Below are 16,517 nucleotides of genomic sequence, written 5' to 3'. Positions count from 1 at the left end.
TTAGAATAAACGCTATATTAGCGATTCATGATATGTCTGAAGCCAGATCTAGAGCGAGATAAACCAAGGAGTTACAACAGAAGGAGATTACTGTTATAACTCCTTGGATAAACCGATTTCAAGATTGGGATATAAGGATATTTTCTTTTCATTTGACCAGACGACAGAAATAGAAATTGCGCTAGAAATAACTGTACACCAAATATATTTCTATACTTTTTAGCCAACATTAACCTATGCATGTAGGTTACAATCGACAATTTGTAAGTAATAAAATTATTTTTTAGATCAATGAAAGACTGGACAAGACAACACGAAAATAAACTTTTTTCACAAAGTTTATTAACTTTAAGAAAAAATAAAAGCTTTTTCTGCCAAATATTATGTAAGTTATAAGAATAAGTAAAAATGCAATGGCATATTAAATGTTTACAACCTCCAAGAGTGAGGAATCTTCTTCAGAGCATTTGCACTGGCACACTTGATAAAACTCCACTTTTTGCGGCAGTTAAAAATCTCATTCAGTGACATCCTAAAATGTGTCAAAAAGTTTACTTTAAAAGCTTTAAGAACGAATGATTTTAAAATATAAGTACCCATCTTCTTTATTTTGTCTAAAAACATTAAAGTCAAATTTAATTGAATGCAAGATCCTTCATATAAAATCTTAAACTGATCTTTAAGAGACAAAACAAGCAATTACAACTAAATTCTGTTTGTTGTCTGAAATAATAAAATTCACTTTCATAATTTCCATAGTAAGTACCCTTAACCAGAACAATAAGACAAGTATGTGCTGAGCAAACTGAAGAAGTGCTATGCATCTTCTAGAACAAATTTTACCAAAGCATGCCATAATAAGTTTCCATAGAACAGCAGACACCTTCTAGTAGCATCACATCTAGTCTGTAATGCACATATTTTTTCTATAACTATTAAACTGTTGAAATAATATGGTAACATTTGACAAAAAATTTCTTCAAGCGCATCACTTAGCAGAAAATGGCTACACTGCACACACACCCACATGTTACTGATAAATGTTTTCATAACATCTGAATATACATTTTAAATCCAATTTTAATTAGTGCTATAACTTCAAATTATTACATTGTTTTTTTTATTAATTTTTGTATTAATTTTTTATAATGAAAATATTCATTATTATACAATACAAATGTAAGTACTCTATTTACTACTTATTAGGGATCAACTACTGGGACTCTGTCTTACTGCAGTAATACAACAATGTTTTTAATTTTGGCTATATATCAGTACGACTGATTACACATGAATAATAAAAATAAAAAAGTAACATTGCCAAATACATTCTTATGCATTGGTTAACAAGTGCACACTCAAAATATTCAGATTTCAACTCTGTATCAATGTAATATTAGCAACATACTTTTAACATTGTAAAAATTCAGCCTATTGCTTTTATATTTTACAAATCATTAAGACTTTCCATAGCTATACATGCTATCTGACAATAAACTGACTTAAAAACTAAATAAGCTCTTCAAAATAGTGGCTTTCAGTGGCTAGTGTCCAATATCCAATCATGGTTTTACAAAATGTTCAACTAAATATATGATTACATATGTACATATTGTCTTACATGGGAGTTACTGGAAAAGTCTCACATCAGCAGTTCCTCCCAGCTGGGGAATGTAATACAGAGGTAATGGAAATTAACAAAAAATATGATTTCTCAATCCTGATGAAGAATGATATATCATCTTTCTTATAAATGTTTACTAAGAAATCACAAAATTTGCTATAAAACATTAAAAAAATACCTCAAAACCTTAAGGCAAATGCTACTCAATATCCAAACTCAAATTCTACAGTATACAACGTTTATATTCCAAAAACACCAACATCTTTGTCAAAATGAAATGTTCAAAATAGAAATTGATAAGAAAATTATTGAGATCTCAACTTCAAAACATTTTCAGTCAACAACTCGAAAGAAATTCTCCAGTGTACATTTTTTAATATTATATCAACATGTACACTTAGTAACCAAAATATTGATTTAAGGATAAAAAGTACAAAAAAAATGAGTTAATATTTGAAAAGATCTCAGCTAAAATATATGCCTTTAAAGTAAAAGAAAACAGTCTCCAAATCATTGCTAGAAAAGATGATCAAAGATTATCTTGCTAAGACCACTTTATCCTTATTTTGGAAGAACTACTAAAAATAGCTTTGCGCTCTATATGATACACAACTTTATCTCCAGTGTTCCACTCTAAAATCTCAAGTGGTTACAAAAGATAAAAAAACAATGGCCATTATATAAAATCCTCATAATCATCTCTCTGCACCATTGAACACAATTCACTATAAGCATGCACACTAGTTTTGTACGCCATATGGTGTACAAAACTAGTTTGCAAAGATCATACTGGTGCTTGCAATCATAGCCCTCCAGCATTAGAAGCCAAATCCTGGAATGCAGTGTATAAAATCACGACTATCATGTTGATTATTCATGAAACACTCTGATGGATTTGCCTCAGGCTTGCAAATATTGGCTAAGTACCCCATAATCTGTCTATATCCAGCCAATATTTTTCATTGTGTAACCCAAATAATCTTCAAACTTTGAAGTCTCAAGTCCATTTACAAATGTATCATACTTAACCCAAGGGTTGTATTTTATGTTGCATGCTAGTACTCCTCCCCATGTAAAACATTCTAATGCATTTATCATTGTCTACTAGACTCATCTTTGCCTACATAGTCATAATCTCAATTATTATAAGACTATTACCACCTAAATGGTAAAACAGGCACGACAAAGCAAAGAATAATAAACCTAGAACCATTACCAATTACTAATGGCTTCTGTCATATTCTCAAAAACAAAGGCTCAATACATGCCTTTTTTGGAGGGACTCCTCAAGTCTGATTGTCTTCTTGGTTGATCACATCCTTTGGAGATGACAGAGGTGATCCATAACCACTATCTCTTTTCATTAAATCCCCACGCTTATTTGTATCTTGTTGATGCGATAATGTAGCAGTATCAGTGGTGTTTGGCATTGTCACATAACCTTGGTCATTTACAGGTGCCATCTTAAAGTGAGATGGTGAAGATTTATTGGACCAGTTCTTATTATGAGTCAAGTCTGAACCAGTGCTTTTATAATTGTCTTTCAAGGTGCCATCACATGCACCCTTGTCCCGATGTTGGCTATTTTCTGCTCCACCCACGTGGGTATATCTACCTATAGCATCATTATTATTTTCTTCTTTAAGTGACACCATCACTGGATCTGAAACATGTCCTGTGTTAGCATTTGGGACTTTTTGGGACTTCAGCTTTGATGGTGGAACCATATTCTTGACAGCAGCATCTGCAGTGGTACTGACTGATGGTACCACTGGTGGTGCTGTAACATACCCAGTATTAGCTGCAGATGTGGTACTGGGTACAGAAGACATTGTTGGTGGTACCGTCACATACCCATTTGTGGTTGTGCTGAAAACTGGTGATACTTCTGTTGTTGGTATTGGTGTTACATTCCTGTGATTGGTTGCAGCACTAGCCAGTTGTACCTCTGGTGCTGTGACATACCCATTGTTACAGGTTGCCGGTGGTAATACTGTTGGTGCAGTAGTGACATAGCCATTACTATTTAAAGCTGGTGAAGTTATCTGTGGAAGTGCTCTCTCTCTGGTGGAGTTGACAGTGTTATTTACTGGGGGTGGTGCTGTCACGTACCCATTTACTGTAGAAGTATCAGGAAGTGGTTTTCTCAGTTGCCCATTACATGTTGCCTTACTGGCTGATTGTACTAAAATTGGTGGTGCTGTCACATACCCAGTATTGGTATTCACACATGTGGATACAATCACAGGGGGTGCCGTCATGTACCCATTACCAGCTGGTGTGTTATCTGATGCAACAGATGTTCTAGGTGCTGTCCCACTGTTGGTTGCAGCTTGATGTGTCACTGGAGGAGGAGAAGTCACATACCCATTATTAGTTATGTTGGAAACTGTTGGTACCTTAGATGGAGCCCCCTCACGTCTATCAGCAGCAATGGTGTTGGGTGATGGTGCTGGAGCTGGGTCTGTAACATACCCAGTATTAGCTGTAGATACAACTGATGGTACCACTGGAGGTTCTGCTGTCACATAGCCATTGTAAGTTGCAGCTGTGTTGGAAGATGGTGGCACTGGTGGAGGTACTGTCACATACCCGCCGTTGGTTGGGTATTGAAGTGGAACACCTGCTTTTATTTGTGAGGCAACAGGTGCCAGCACATTATTTCCAGAAACAACTTGGTCTGATTTCCTTTTTGGAGACGCTTTGACCACTGGAGCTGAGGCTGAGACAGCTGGGGGCATTGTACCAATGGGACCTTGCTTATCGTTATCTAATGGAATGATGTTTGGATTAGCTACATACCCTGTATCGTGCTCTTGGGCAGCTATGAATTTTGGAATCTCAGTCACATATTCACTATTTTCTATAGAAACCCGTGGGTCTTCAGATGAATCAAGCTTTTGTACATCAGGTGAAATAAATGAATCTTCATTATCTGTGTGTACATAATTTTCTGATGATCCAGGACCCTGCACGTAAGAACTAAAAACTTCGTCATCCTCATCAGTATTATCAAGAACTGCATATGTCCCAAAATTCTTACCACTGTCTACTCCTTCAGGAATAGGCTTTGACAGTTTGACAGTTACTCCTTGTTCCAGTTTTTCTGTCATGCTTGAACCATCACCTTCATCATATTCTTCATCTGGTGCATTGCTGACCTCAACATACTTTCCACCAGCACTGAATTTGTCCCCAACAGATAGTGGAGAGGTATCAGCATTTTCCAATGAATTTTTCTCTGGCACCTCAATACCATATGCCTTATTCACAGCAATAAGGGAGGACTTGGAAGTAGATTTGTCTTGATTTTGGGGCACTTGCACCGTATCCATCTTACCTGCCTCTGATGAAGGCAGTGGCTCTAAGTATTCATCCCCAACAGGGTTACTAGAGTTCTCAACTGGTGGGGGAGACACACCTCCATTCAAATTGTTGTTATTGATATTCTGAGAGGCAGCAACCTGCACATAGGACCCCACAGAACTATCTGCAGGATCAGTTGGTGGTGACAAACAGATGCCATTGGCAGCAGTTTTCACATATGAACCTATCTCATTGTAGCTATGATCCATCAAGTCTTTCTTAGACATGGAATGACTGTCATCTGGTGATTGCTTCTGAGCAGTTTTTACATATGAAGATATACTTGTATCCAATGTTTCTGGCTGTGATAAAGAATCCTGTAGCAGAGGTGGAGGTTTATTTGCTGGTGTTCCTTGTCTTTGGACACACATAACAGTCATATTATCTGGTTTTGCTATGCTTGACTCATCACATATGGGGTAACCGGCTTGCACATAGTTTGTACCTAAAGATAAAATAAATATATATAACACATCGGTACATATATATCATAGTGGTATAAATACACACTCCTTATGCACAACTACAGAGAACTATATCTTGGTAAATTGACTACTAGCCTTAATCTTTACTAAAAGTGCTAAAATTTGTTTGTATTTAGACCTTCACTGCTCATTATTTTGCCTCACAAAACAATACTTTTTATTTCTTTCCTGATAACTATTTCTTATAAGACATTAACAAAACTGACCAGGAACTGTCTCCAAGACTATTTGCTTGCCATGATTCATTCCAAATTGACTGTATTCAGGAGCACTTGGTGTACTATCACTGGTTTCCGACTCCTCTGGTAAAGGAGTAAGGCTCCTATAGAAATGAAATGGTTTTTAATGGTTGTTAAGGTGCTGATAAGAAATGACTGAGCAACCATTTCTGTAACAGTTCAAACTATCAGAATATTACAATGATATAACATGTGTAGACTAATTTATGGGCATCATTGAGTGCATGCTTCTTTATTTCACACAATGTAAGCAGAACAGCTAATTTCATACATTAAAAGCAAAGCATTTTCAATCTTTACTGAAAGTACCTTGTAGGGATCCCCTGCACATAAGGTTTTGGACTCTGTGGCTCTTCTTCACATCCTTGATCCCCATTACTTCTGTAGAACTCTGACGTAATGCTTTCATTCCCACTGTCATGGCTATCCTGTGTGGACAATGTCCTCACTACAGTACCATTGATCACAAGATGGTCCTGGAAATATGTAATTGTTTTAAGTAAAAAATTTATGACATATTAACTTTTTCTACAATACATACTAAAATGTTGTACCATTTTTTCATAATATTTACAAAATGGTAAATCTTGTATAATAATATTTCTTGGCATTTTTTTCTTTCTAGTGACATTTACATTGCAAGGGAATATTGGCAGTTTATTATGTACATCAATACTTATAATTTCAGACTTTACAAAAGGCCCAGGACCATCAGACAATCCTGACAAATTTCGCCTCAGTCCGATAAAAATTCTGTACTGTTGGTCCTTATGTTTTCAAGTTTTTTGAACAAGAAAGGAGAAAAAGCTCTATTTTCATCGGTAAATTGTGAAAAAAAAAGCCACTCAGTAAATTTAAAGTAAAACAAAAAACCATTTGGCAGTTATGGGGCGAATGCCATATGACAGAAACAGCAATGGGGACGACATGGACAGACAGACTGATCAGAATATATACAGACACTGTAAAAAAAAAAAAATCAAATTTGCATTTTTTTTTATAAATTTGATTCAGTCTGTCAGATTTTGCTTCAGCCTGACAGAATTTTCAAGCTTGTTAGATCAAATTTCTCACAGTTTTTTGGCCTTTCGTAAAGTCTGTCATTTGGTAAAGGATATAGATATAATCAAGCTACATAACATTAAATAACATATACCCTACATGCACTAAGAAATAACATGCTACATGCAGTAACAAATACAACACATCATTCTTTATTCCCTGATTGGATATGCAAAAATACAAAACTAAAACATAGCACATGCAAAACCAAGACAACATGCAAATATCCAAAGCAAATCAGGAAAGTTAATATAAAATCAAAATCAAAATCAAACATGGAATGGAAGATTTGTGAAAATAGAGTTGTTATTGGATAAATGTTATTGGTAAATGGGATGAGATGGTACAGTATGTGCCAATACACTTCAAATCCATACAATTCCAGTACATTTCATACTGAATATTTCATACTGAAATCTCTCTCCATTAATTATTTAGCAATTTTTTTTTCAAAACAGGAATACTACTGACATCCACTCAGATAATTTTCCTCATGTCACAAAGTCTTTTAAGTTTTATTATATAAAATAATACAAATCTTTACACACTGCTCATATTCCCATACAAAAAAAAAAGATATTAATAGATAGCAATTAACTGCAGTACAGAATCAAAGCAAAGCCAAAGGATATATGAGTGGTAATTTCAAGATACATGTCCATGCTTTATAAGTGAGCTGGTCATGGTAGAACTGTGAACAGTGAGCACAGGGCAATACTGAGGATCAGATGCAGTGAAATTAATATTTTGTGAAAGGACAGTACACTCAGTGCTAGGATAAATATAAGAGGTACAAATAAGTCATGAGCATCATGTACCACCAATCTATTAGACTTCAGTTAATCTAATGCATCCACGCAAGCCAGGAGATAGTGATGCCATTAAGCATACTAGGTCCAAAGCACAGTCAATTGATCAATCAAATGTTTAAAAATTTACTCTCTTAAATGAGGGTTGCTACGTGCTAAGGACTCATTATGTGATCAGTATCACCTGCACCAGGTGGATGAATTACACCAACTTAATACCAATTCAACACTGGCCTACATAGTGGCTCACATGAATTGGTTCCCAAATTTTAACCTAAATATAAATTACCTCAGTTAGATTTTCATATATAAATCTAGTTTTCTCTGTAGGAGTGTTTTGGGCAGAGTCCATGCGGACATCATAGGAACCATCTTTACCAAGAGCATACACCTAAAAACAATATACCACAAAAGCTTGATAAGAAGTTCAATATCTTGCATTGTCTATCTCAAAAATATTCTTTTTAGTTTTTAGTCTTTAATCAAGCTAGAGATATTCCATAGAAATCCCATGTTAAAGCCATGACTGCTATGGGAAACTTAACATATTAAATGGATGATAACTAGTTAAATTAACTCCTATCTACATTTTGGTCGAGATTAACATCTGAGGGTCACAAACTTTCCAAAGATAATTGCTTTATATTACTGGCAATATTTGGATTGATTATGTTCGAGTTTTAGGTAATCTTTGGTTTTGGTCAATTACTGGACTGGGGAAAAAAGACTTCAAACATTACACATTCTGTGACTATTTGGATGTCAAGTACAAACACAATAGCCCCAAACCCTATGACTTCTAAAATGTTAAGGCATAACAGCTAGGGGATTAGTAGGGTGGGGAGGGAAAGTACAAAATCTAGCAATAGGTTTATTTCTAATTATGTTGTCTACTGCAAGCTGGGGAACTATACTTGGTTCTCAGAGTAATTGTCTTTTTGAGACAACAAAGGACAATGTGATGTTCAATATCTTATGTCACTTTTTGTTGAGGCACATCAATTAAACATAAAAAACTTCCACCATCTCCCCAAAATATGTTACATTTCAAAAACATACCAACATAATAATAAACATTTATGAAACATTACTTCCACCATATCTTTACCATATCAATTTCATTCAATTGAAATAAACCAACCACCAAATTTTACAGTTAATCAACAATGATCAAGTATGTATGAATACAAATACAAAGGAACAGGGCAAAATACCACAATGAAGTTGGTTTAGATTCTTAAATCCATTAAATTGAATAAGTATAATCATTTGATAGTGTGACACCTTTTATCATACATTCCCTAAACTACTTCATTTAGCATTATGTAAAACATTGCCTGAAAATTTCAGTTCAATTACATTAACTTGTTCATAGTTGAGTATTTTGTAATTGAACAGATTTTCAAGGTCTTGATATCAGTAGATAAAATTATAATTTAAAATACATTCATTTTTTAAAATTAGTTTATTATATTAACCACAATAAGCACTGACAAGTAAGAATGAAGCAATAAGTATACAACTAAACAATCCCACTGACAAGACTTTCAGATCAAAACAAACTATCACTTTAGTTACACTGCAAGAAACACCGTAATTTCATAAAGAAAACACTCGCTAGATTTACTCTCTACTTACACTTACAAATCCGCCATTTGATGCCCCATGGTAATTTACAGTATATTCCTGCATAAATAACATCAGATCATAAACTGAAGACCAAAATAGTCTTGGCTAAGGTTCTTTTGGACCCAATTCCCTTTTTGTCAAATCATCAATCTTTTTGCCTACATTGGTTATTTTGATTAAAATATCAAACTGGCCCAGAAAAATTAATAAAAATTTGGTGAAAGCATATATGAAGCAAAAAAAAAAAAAAACAAAAAAACAATGGACATTCATTTTTGAGGCTTCACAACAGCCGCCACATTGAAAAAAACATGCCCTAATGACACAACCAATTGTTCTTATTACATTAAAAGATAAAGTAGAAATTGGTGCAATAAAACTGCTAAAATATTTAAAGTTAAATAACCATGAAGACAAATTGAAAAAAATATATATTAAAAATTAAATTAAGCTGAAAAATATTTGTTGTGATATTGCAAAAGCTGACACATAAGCACAACAGTGCAGGGCTTAAAGGATAAAATAATTATAATAATAAATAATAATAATAATAATTTACTTATTGTCATGTTTATACAGTTAAAGTATAAATGAAAATTAATATGATTCCGTGTGCCAGTGTTTATGTCTACGGTCTTGCAGAAATTACAGCCAACTTTGACTCGCTGAGTGTGGTTGATTAAAAAAATTTGAAATCCAGTCACTGTGTGATGTGTTAAAATTGAGATAATTAACATGTTTCTTGTGCAGTTTTAAAGGCAATATCGTGTTAAGTAAGATTAACAGCATCCTCAGTAGACCTGATCTTAGGATATGTAAATTAAATTTATTAAAAGATACTTACCTCAAGACTCTCTGGAATGTTTATCTCAATTTTCTTAAACATATACTTGTAACAGTTGCGACCACTCCTGTGAAAGAGAATTATTTCAACAGAAATTAATTTTTTGGAAACATTAAGATACTGTTATCATTCCAAAGAAATCTTATCAGACATACATAATCCTTACTGGTGATAGTTCTATGGTCACAAATTCACATTGAACTGATACATTACACTTACTTGAAACACAAAATGATTCCCAAAATGATTAAGACAGTGCAGACGACAACACCAATTGTAATACCAGCTATTTCTCCCTTAAGTAATCCTAAAAATATAAAATATATAAATAATGTATCTGCATTCAATAAGGAATCAAATCCTCTCAATTTTAATGAGCACTACAATGCACTGTAAAAGTCAAACAAAGTAATTTAATAAAATAACTTCTAAGGTCATAATTTTACCAATTCAAATGAAAAAAAAAGATGTTATTCTACTCATTTTTTTTCAATGAATAAAGATTTTCTTTTGCAGCCAAATCAAATAGTTTTTTAATTTAATAATGTACTGGAAAGGAATAATATTTTACATACTTCGATGCAATGTAATAAAGCTTGTTTTTATGGCTAATATGGGATGCACATGTCCCTATAAACTCACCACTGATCCTGACCATTTTTGGAATACTAAATGGTCCTAAACCTACAATGGATTTTGCTGCAACTCTCACACACATGGTTTTACCAGCTTCTAAATCCTCCATGGACCAAATGAAGGTTTCTGGGTCATCCAAGGACACCCTTTCCCACACACTGGATTCTGTAAATTAAATATTGCATAAGCTTTGTAATAACAAAATAAAAGCAAGTCTAAGCAGTTTAATCAATTCAGTCCCCTGAGCTAGTTACACTTCAGACATTAAATAGCAAATTTCAGTTAAACAGTGCTTGCTACTTCAGTTTATTGTTGAAAGTTGCACAAGGTAAAAGTTTGAATTCTGGTGCTAAACATTCTCAACATATTCTTAGTTATTAATTTTAAACTGATGGCTTCACAATGAAAGCCAATTCTTTATCAGAAATGCAAACATAGAGGTATTTGTACATCATATAACTTGTAACACTTGTTAAAAACAGATTAGAAACCAAATATCTTTTTCACATCTAAGCAACCAAATTATACAAAATAAATAAAATACTGTATATAATTGTATCATAATTTTCTGTGATTAAATTGTTTGTCTGACCTACACTACAAAAAAATTCAATATGAAGCAAAATTCTTACTTATATTTGAGCAGTTCAGCTCCTCTGTGACATAAGCATACTCTACAACATAGGCTACCACTTGTGCACTGCCTGTCTCCTCACAGGACATCTGGGCCCACTCCACAGTGACCTGGTTGTGCGGCTGTAGGGATGTGCTCTTCAAGACTGGGCCCCTTGCTGGCACTGAAATACATATAAATACATTTAGAAATAAGAGAAATTTTGAGTCATTGTTGTAATAAATATGGTGCCCAACCTATGGAATATTGCCAAAGAAGTTATCAGTTGTAGTGTAGCTAAATCAAATTGGAGACAATAAGGTACTGGTTTACAAGACTATGGTGGGTGGAAAATGAAAACAGAGATGAAGAAAATGAAAATGGGTCCTTACCAGCCCCTTCCTGATACAAGCATTGGCTCCATGTTAATCCACCACTTATTCCATTCACAGTGACTGCAGCAGCATACTGGAACTCTTCAAATGCTTCAGTGCCATTGAATGGAACTTGGAAGGAAGAATTCTTGCCAGAGATTGTCTGCCAACTGGGGGATTCCTGTGAAATAAAGGGGCTCATCAGCTGGTACTTATATAAGTCACGAGAAAAAATTTAAAATATAAAGCATGACAATCGTTCACTAGCTTGTTGCAATCACATCCAATGGTTTCCTCAGACTCTATGCTAATAAAGAATTTGATTTTCACTGAGGGATCTTTATATCTACTGTGTCTGTTACATAACAAACCAATATCAAGTTTAGAAATTATGCTAATTATACAACTGTTACAGCATTGCATAATTTTTCCTATTTGAAAAAAGAAAACATGCATTCTTCTTCTTCTACTTTACTAATTAAACAACTGTTACAACATTGCAAAAGTTGTTTTGGTCAAAAAAAAATTGCATGCTTCTTTTACTAAGATACTTGGGGCACACATTTTGAAAAAGAACAAATAATATGTTTGTTCTAAAAGGAATGTAAGAGACCAGTGTGCAAAAACTGACAGCAAGCCAAAACATATCACACAAATCAAAGAACATAAATTGTACATACATTACAAATCTCTGCAGTGCTTTTACACCAGAATAAGGTAACAGTGAAATCATCTGGCACACGCCATGTCATTAAAACTTTAGTATTATTGTCCACTTTGGTGACAGCCAATTGCTTCACCATAGGAGGGTCTATAAAAAACAAAGAAAATTAAGCAAATAAATAAATAAATTATGAGACAATAAATAAAAAGAAAAAAAAACCTTGAATTGGGAATATAAATATACAACTTCAAATTCAGAACAAGCTTGCACATATGAACAGATATTAATAATATTGCCTTTAAAAAAGGTGACAAGAACAAATAAAACTAAATCATTACTTGTTTTAGCAACCCCTTTAACAGTTCCATACATAAAATTGAGTTTATAAACAGAAGAAAGTTTCCAATAGAAAATTTAACAAAATGAGCAAAAATTGTGTTGGGTGTGACACAAGGCACATCTAAAGCAACCTGGTATTTCTACTCACCCTCAGACACGGAGGGGATGTAATAGTATGCTATAGGGGATGAGCCTCCCTTTGTTATGGCCTGCAGTTGCATGGTATGTTTTTCTTTGGGTGAAAGGATTTTTTCTACAGTGTATGTGTAGGCTCTATTATCAACATACATGCTGTTTGAGGTACCGTTTGGGGTAACTAAGTAATGTGTTATCTCCCCATTTCTGTCCATTGGTAGCACAGGCTATAACAGAAAAAAAATATTTGTTTGAGACCTTTATTAGCAACATGTCTGCAAAAACAAGTATTCAGAAACAAATCTTGAAGCAACAAAGTAACTACCAAATGCTTGAAACTAAGGATAAGAATAAAAATGTTCGGAATATTATAAAGAATTAAGATTGCAATAAAAAAATCAGAGACATAATACTAGATTACAACATAATAAAAAATAAATCAAATGGAATGTGGGAAATTCCTTTATCTTTAGAGTTAAGTCTGTTAAGTAACTTAATTATCGTCCAGAAAAACAAAATATGGAAAATATTTTTCCAGATGGTAGTGATTTATGCAAACAAAGAGGAAAAGAGGGAAATCATTTCAAGGTTCAATGTACTTGAAAATTATTTACAGTTTTATCTAAAATAAATGACTGTGAGCTTCTGGACACTTTTCATACCAAGAAATAACAGTCACAACTAAATACCACTTAGAAGGAAGGTTGGTTAAAACTGTATTTGAGTAATTAATCTTAGTAAACTTTCACAATCTATTTAGATAATCAAAAAATCTAAGAAAAATATTATAAAAAATGACTGACTTGGATGGCATCAGATAACTTTCATGACTATGTGATCTATAAGGTCTTTGAAGAACTAAATGGTGAGGAATAATCAAACTTGCATAGGTAAGTTAAAAACAAGAGAACTAAATAAAACATTGTACTTATATTCTAAGCATGAAGTAAATCATTTTCATTTTGAATGGCATTAAAAATACTCACCTGCCAAAACAGTTTAATATTCTGGCAATTTAGGCCACAACTTTCATCTCTGTAGAACAATTCTGGTCTATTTATTGGAGGACTAGCTGGGGCTAAAAATCAAAATAAAATAGTATTAATGAGACATTCATAAAGCTATTCTTCTCTTAAACACTGATTATCGAAATGAGGTGCACAAACTGGTACACATACTCAAAATTGAGTCCAAACATTCTCGTGAGAAGGGCAGAGGTTAGGGTATATGCAGGTATAAAACATATCTGGTCTCACTCTCATTCTCCTTTGACAGACTGAAATTTTGTAAAGATGACACACTTGGATAGGTCATTGTGGATCTCAGTGTATATTTAATCTTTCCTTTCCTTTTTTTTTTAGAAGGAGTGTGAGGCCCCCTATTTTGGTTTTTGGGAAGCACGCTCCCCCTTCCATGAATCTCCAACCACAGCACATCTGGCAAAATAAGATTGTCTTTTATTAAACTTTTTTGAGGCATTATTTTTGTTGCAACAGTTATTGATATGCAATAAAAATTAAAGTCAATCAATAAAATAATGAAAATAAACTCATCAGAAGCTTACCATCTGGAAGTGTTCTAACTGTCAAAGTGTTCTTCATATCACTATCATAACCACCAATAGCAGGGATGGCAGTAACACCCACTCTGTATTCTATGTCTGGCCACAGGTTTTCTAGTTTAACCCTAGTTAACTTGTGAACTTCTCTTTTCTGAAAAATAGAATTATTTCCAAAATTCATGGATAACATACTAACAACATACAGTTTGAATGCATTAGAAAAGTGATCCAATTGAAAATGTGAGGATTGGCAGAAATGACTGATAAAATACTACTTAACAAAGGTTTGTAAAGACATGCATTCATACTGAATAATGCCAAAATGCTGTATGCTCTAATCCTCTTTTCTACCTTTACTTTTAGAATTAAGAGTTTCATTTGACAATATCTAATACTCCAAAGACTTATGAATAGTAAGTTCCAATTGCTTACTTAACTGGGGTTTACACAGCTCATTTCTTACATGCAGTCATTAATTAGTCACTGCATAAAAACTATTCTTAGATATATAAAATGAAATGATTCTATCAAATGCATGTTCATATTGACACCAGTGAAGAATAAGACTCTGTTAACGAGAAATTACTTACAAGAACCTCCTCTCCACCCCAAGGTGTTGTACAGTTGTAGTGTACTGTATAGTTGTATGCCATCTGGTTGCGTCTTTGCCCATCTGATGATTCCTGCCACTCCAGTGTTAGATTCCTCTTCCCAGAAGAAATTTTTCTGAGCTCAATGGGGTCAGGTTTAACTAAAAAGATAAAACAAAATATGTGAAGCAGTGTCAGATACATGTGAAATACCTTTAAAATGTGTTAGAATATCATTTATTAGTCTGAGATTAAAGAATTAAAATCATGACAAATTTGCCCAGATTGTGGTAAAATTTTCACAAGTCATGATAGAAATGCAATTATACTTAACAAATTGTTTAAAAAACAAGCTTATCACTTGGTGCATACAATCAATGCACTCTGAATTAATGCAAAACTTTTCAATAATAATTCCATTTCCTGTGCATCACCTACCCCCTCATGAAATCTAACAAACCATGAGAACCTTCACCTACCCCCTCATGAGATCTAATAAACCATGAGAACTTATGAACATAATGATAAAATATTAAAATTATTAACACATGGTATCTAAGGGTGCTTTCCCAGAGATTTAGATCGATCTAGAGATTAAGATTTAGATCGACCTAACTCCCTGGGGGTTCACGCTAAATTGCAGTCAGCCGAGCGGGCACCATAGTTAATTACCCCCTTACAGCTTTAAGTAGGCGGGACAGATGCTTAAGCCGGCCAAGCTGACAGTAATCTAGTGAGACTCCCCACAGGGATAGATCGATCTAAAAATCTATGGAAATGGGGTGTAAGTCCTCATCCAATGAAACTGATGCATTTAGTTTTAGGGCACATTCAGATTCACACACTCAAGTGCAATCAGTGGAATCAGCACACCATAGTTATTACCCCTAACAGGGGCGGTTTTAGGGCGTCTTCTGGGTCTTCCGGAAGACGGTCAGATTTTCAAGTTTACATTGATGGGTATCTGATTTTTTATATCGGAAGACGGTCAAAAATGGAGGATGGATCAACAAAGATAAACTGGAAGACTGTCAGAAAATAACTCTGGATCCACCCCTGCCTAAGCTCCATGAGGAGGCATGTCAGACGATGAAGCCGATTCCACTCACTGCACTTTAGCGATATTCTCCTGCAGAGTTGAACCCAGCTAATATGATGTGTGAATCTGAAAGCAGACTTAGTGAAAATTGCTTCATGGTGTTCACTTGTACACCTAGTGTACAATTGTGAAAGGTCAAATCTTTTTTGCTACGTGAGGTATTTATTTCAAAATAAATGCTTTTTCGCTTCAACAAAATAAAGGACCAGAGTTTTGAAAAGTTGACATGAACATCAAAACAATAACCAAACTGTCATGTTCAATTATTTAGGCTATCTCAATATATCCCTCTTTAATTATCTTTGATTTCAAAGTAACTGTGGCAAAGCAATCAATTCATTAACCACTTCCTGATATGAAGTGTGTTGGGAAAACGCAATTATTACTTGTGTTGATTTTGCAGGTTCCTAATGGATTTGAACAAAATTAAATGAAAAGGATACTGTCA

The 16,517-nt window shown here is 34.1% G+C and overlaps 1 protein-coding gene across 9 annotated transcripts in view; it reads right to left on the bottom strand.

Moving 5' to 3' along the window:
• Positions 1-320: 320 nt before the first annotated feature.
• LOC106151265 (uncharacterized) overlaps positions 321-16,517 on the bottom strand; it is a 32,978-nt gene continuing 16,781 nt past the window's right edge. For 6 of the 9 annotated variants that reach the window (XM_087000839.1, XM_087000843.1, XM_087000844.1 and 3 more), the window contains 15 exons: positions 14,971-15,131; positions 14,384-14,531; positions 13,806-13,897; positions 12,833-13,046; positions 12,362-12,492; positions 11,700-11,862; positions 11,327-11,491; positions 10,701-10,859; positions 10,278-10,365; positions 10,059-10,125; positions 9,224-9,271; positions 7,875-7,976; positions 6,024-6,190; positions 5,682-5,797; positions 321-5,435 (listed from right to left, as the gene is read on the bottom strand). In XM_087000839.1, coding sequence (XP_086856965.1) covers positions 2,911-5,435; positions 5,682-5,797; positions 6,024-6,190; positions 7,875-7,976; positions 9,224-9,271; positions 10,059-10,125; positions 10,278-10,365; positions 10,701-10,859; positions 11,327-11,491; positions 11,700-11,862; positions 12,362-12,492; positions 12,833-13,046; positions 13,806-13,897; positions 14,384-14,531; positions 14,971-15,131 — 4,346 coding nt within the window. In that variant the 3' untranslated portion in view covers positions 321-2,910. The remainder of the gene's footprint in view (positions 5,436-5,681; positions 5,798-6,023; positions 6,191-7,874; positions 7,977-9,223; positions 9,272-10,058; positions 10,126-10,277; positions 10,366-10,700; positions 10,860-11,326; positions 11,492-11,699; positions 11,863-12,361; positions 12,493-12,832; positions 13,047-13,805; positions 13,898-14,383; positions 14,532-14,970; positions 15,132-16,517) is intronic. The other 3 variants (XM_087000846.1, XM_087000845.1, XM_087000847.1) reach the window with 3 other exon arrangements.

The sequence above is a fragment of the Lingula anatina genome, chromosome 1 (genome assembly GCF_051362555.1).
Source record: "Lingula anatina isolate TDL-2025a chromosome 1, LinAna3.0, whole genome shotgun sequence".
Classification (NCBI taxonomy): domain Eukaryota; kingdom Metazoa; phylum Brachiopoda; class Lingulata; order Lingulida; family Lingulidae; genus Lingula; species Lingula anatina.
The sequence above is the reverse complement of the archived record's forward strand: the minus strand, read 5'-3'. Positions and strand labels throughout refer to the sequence as shown.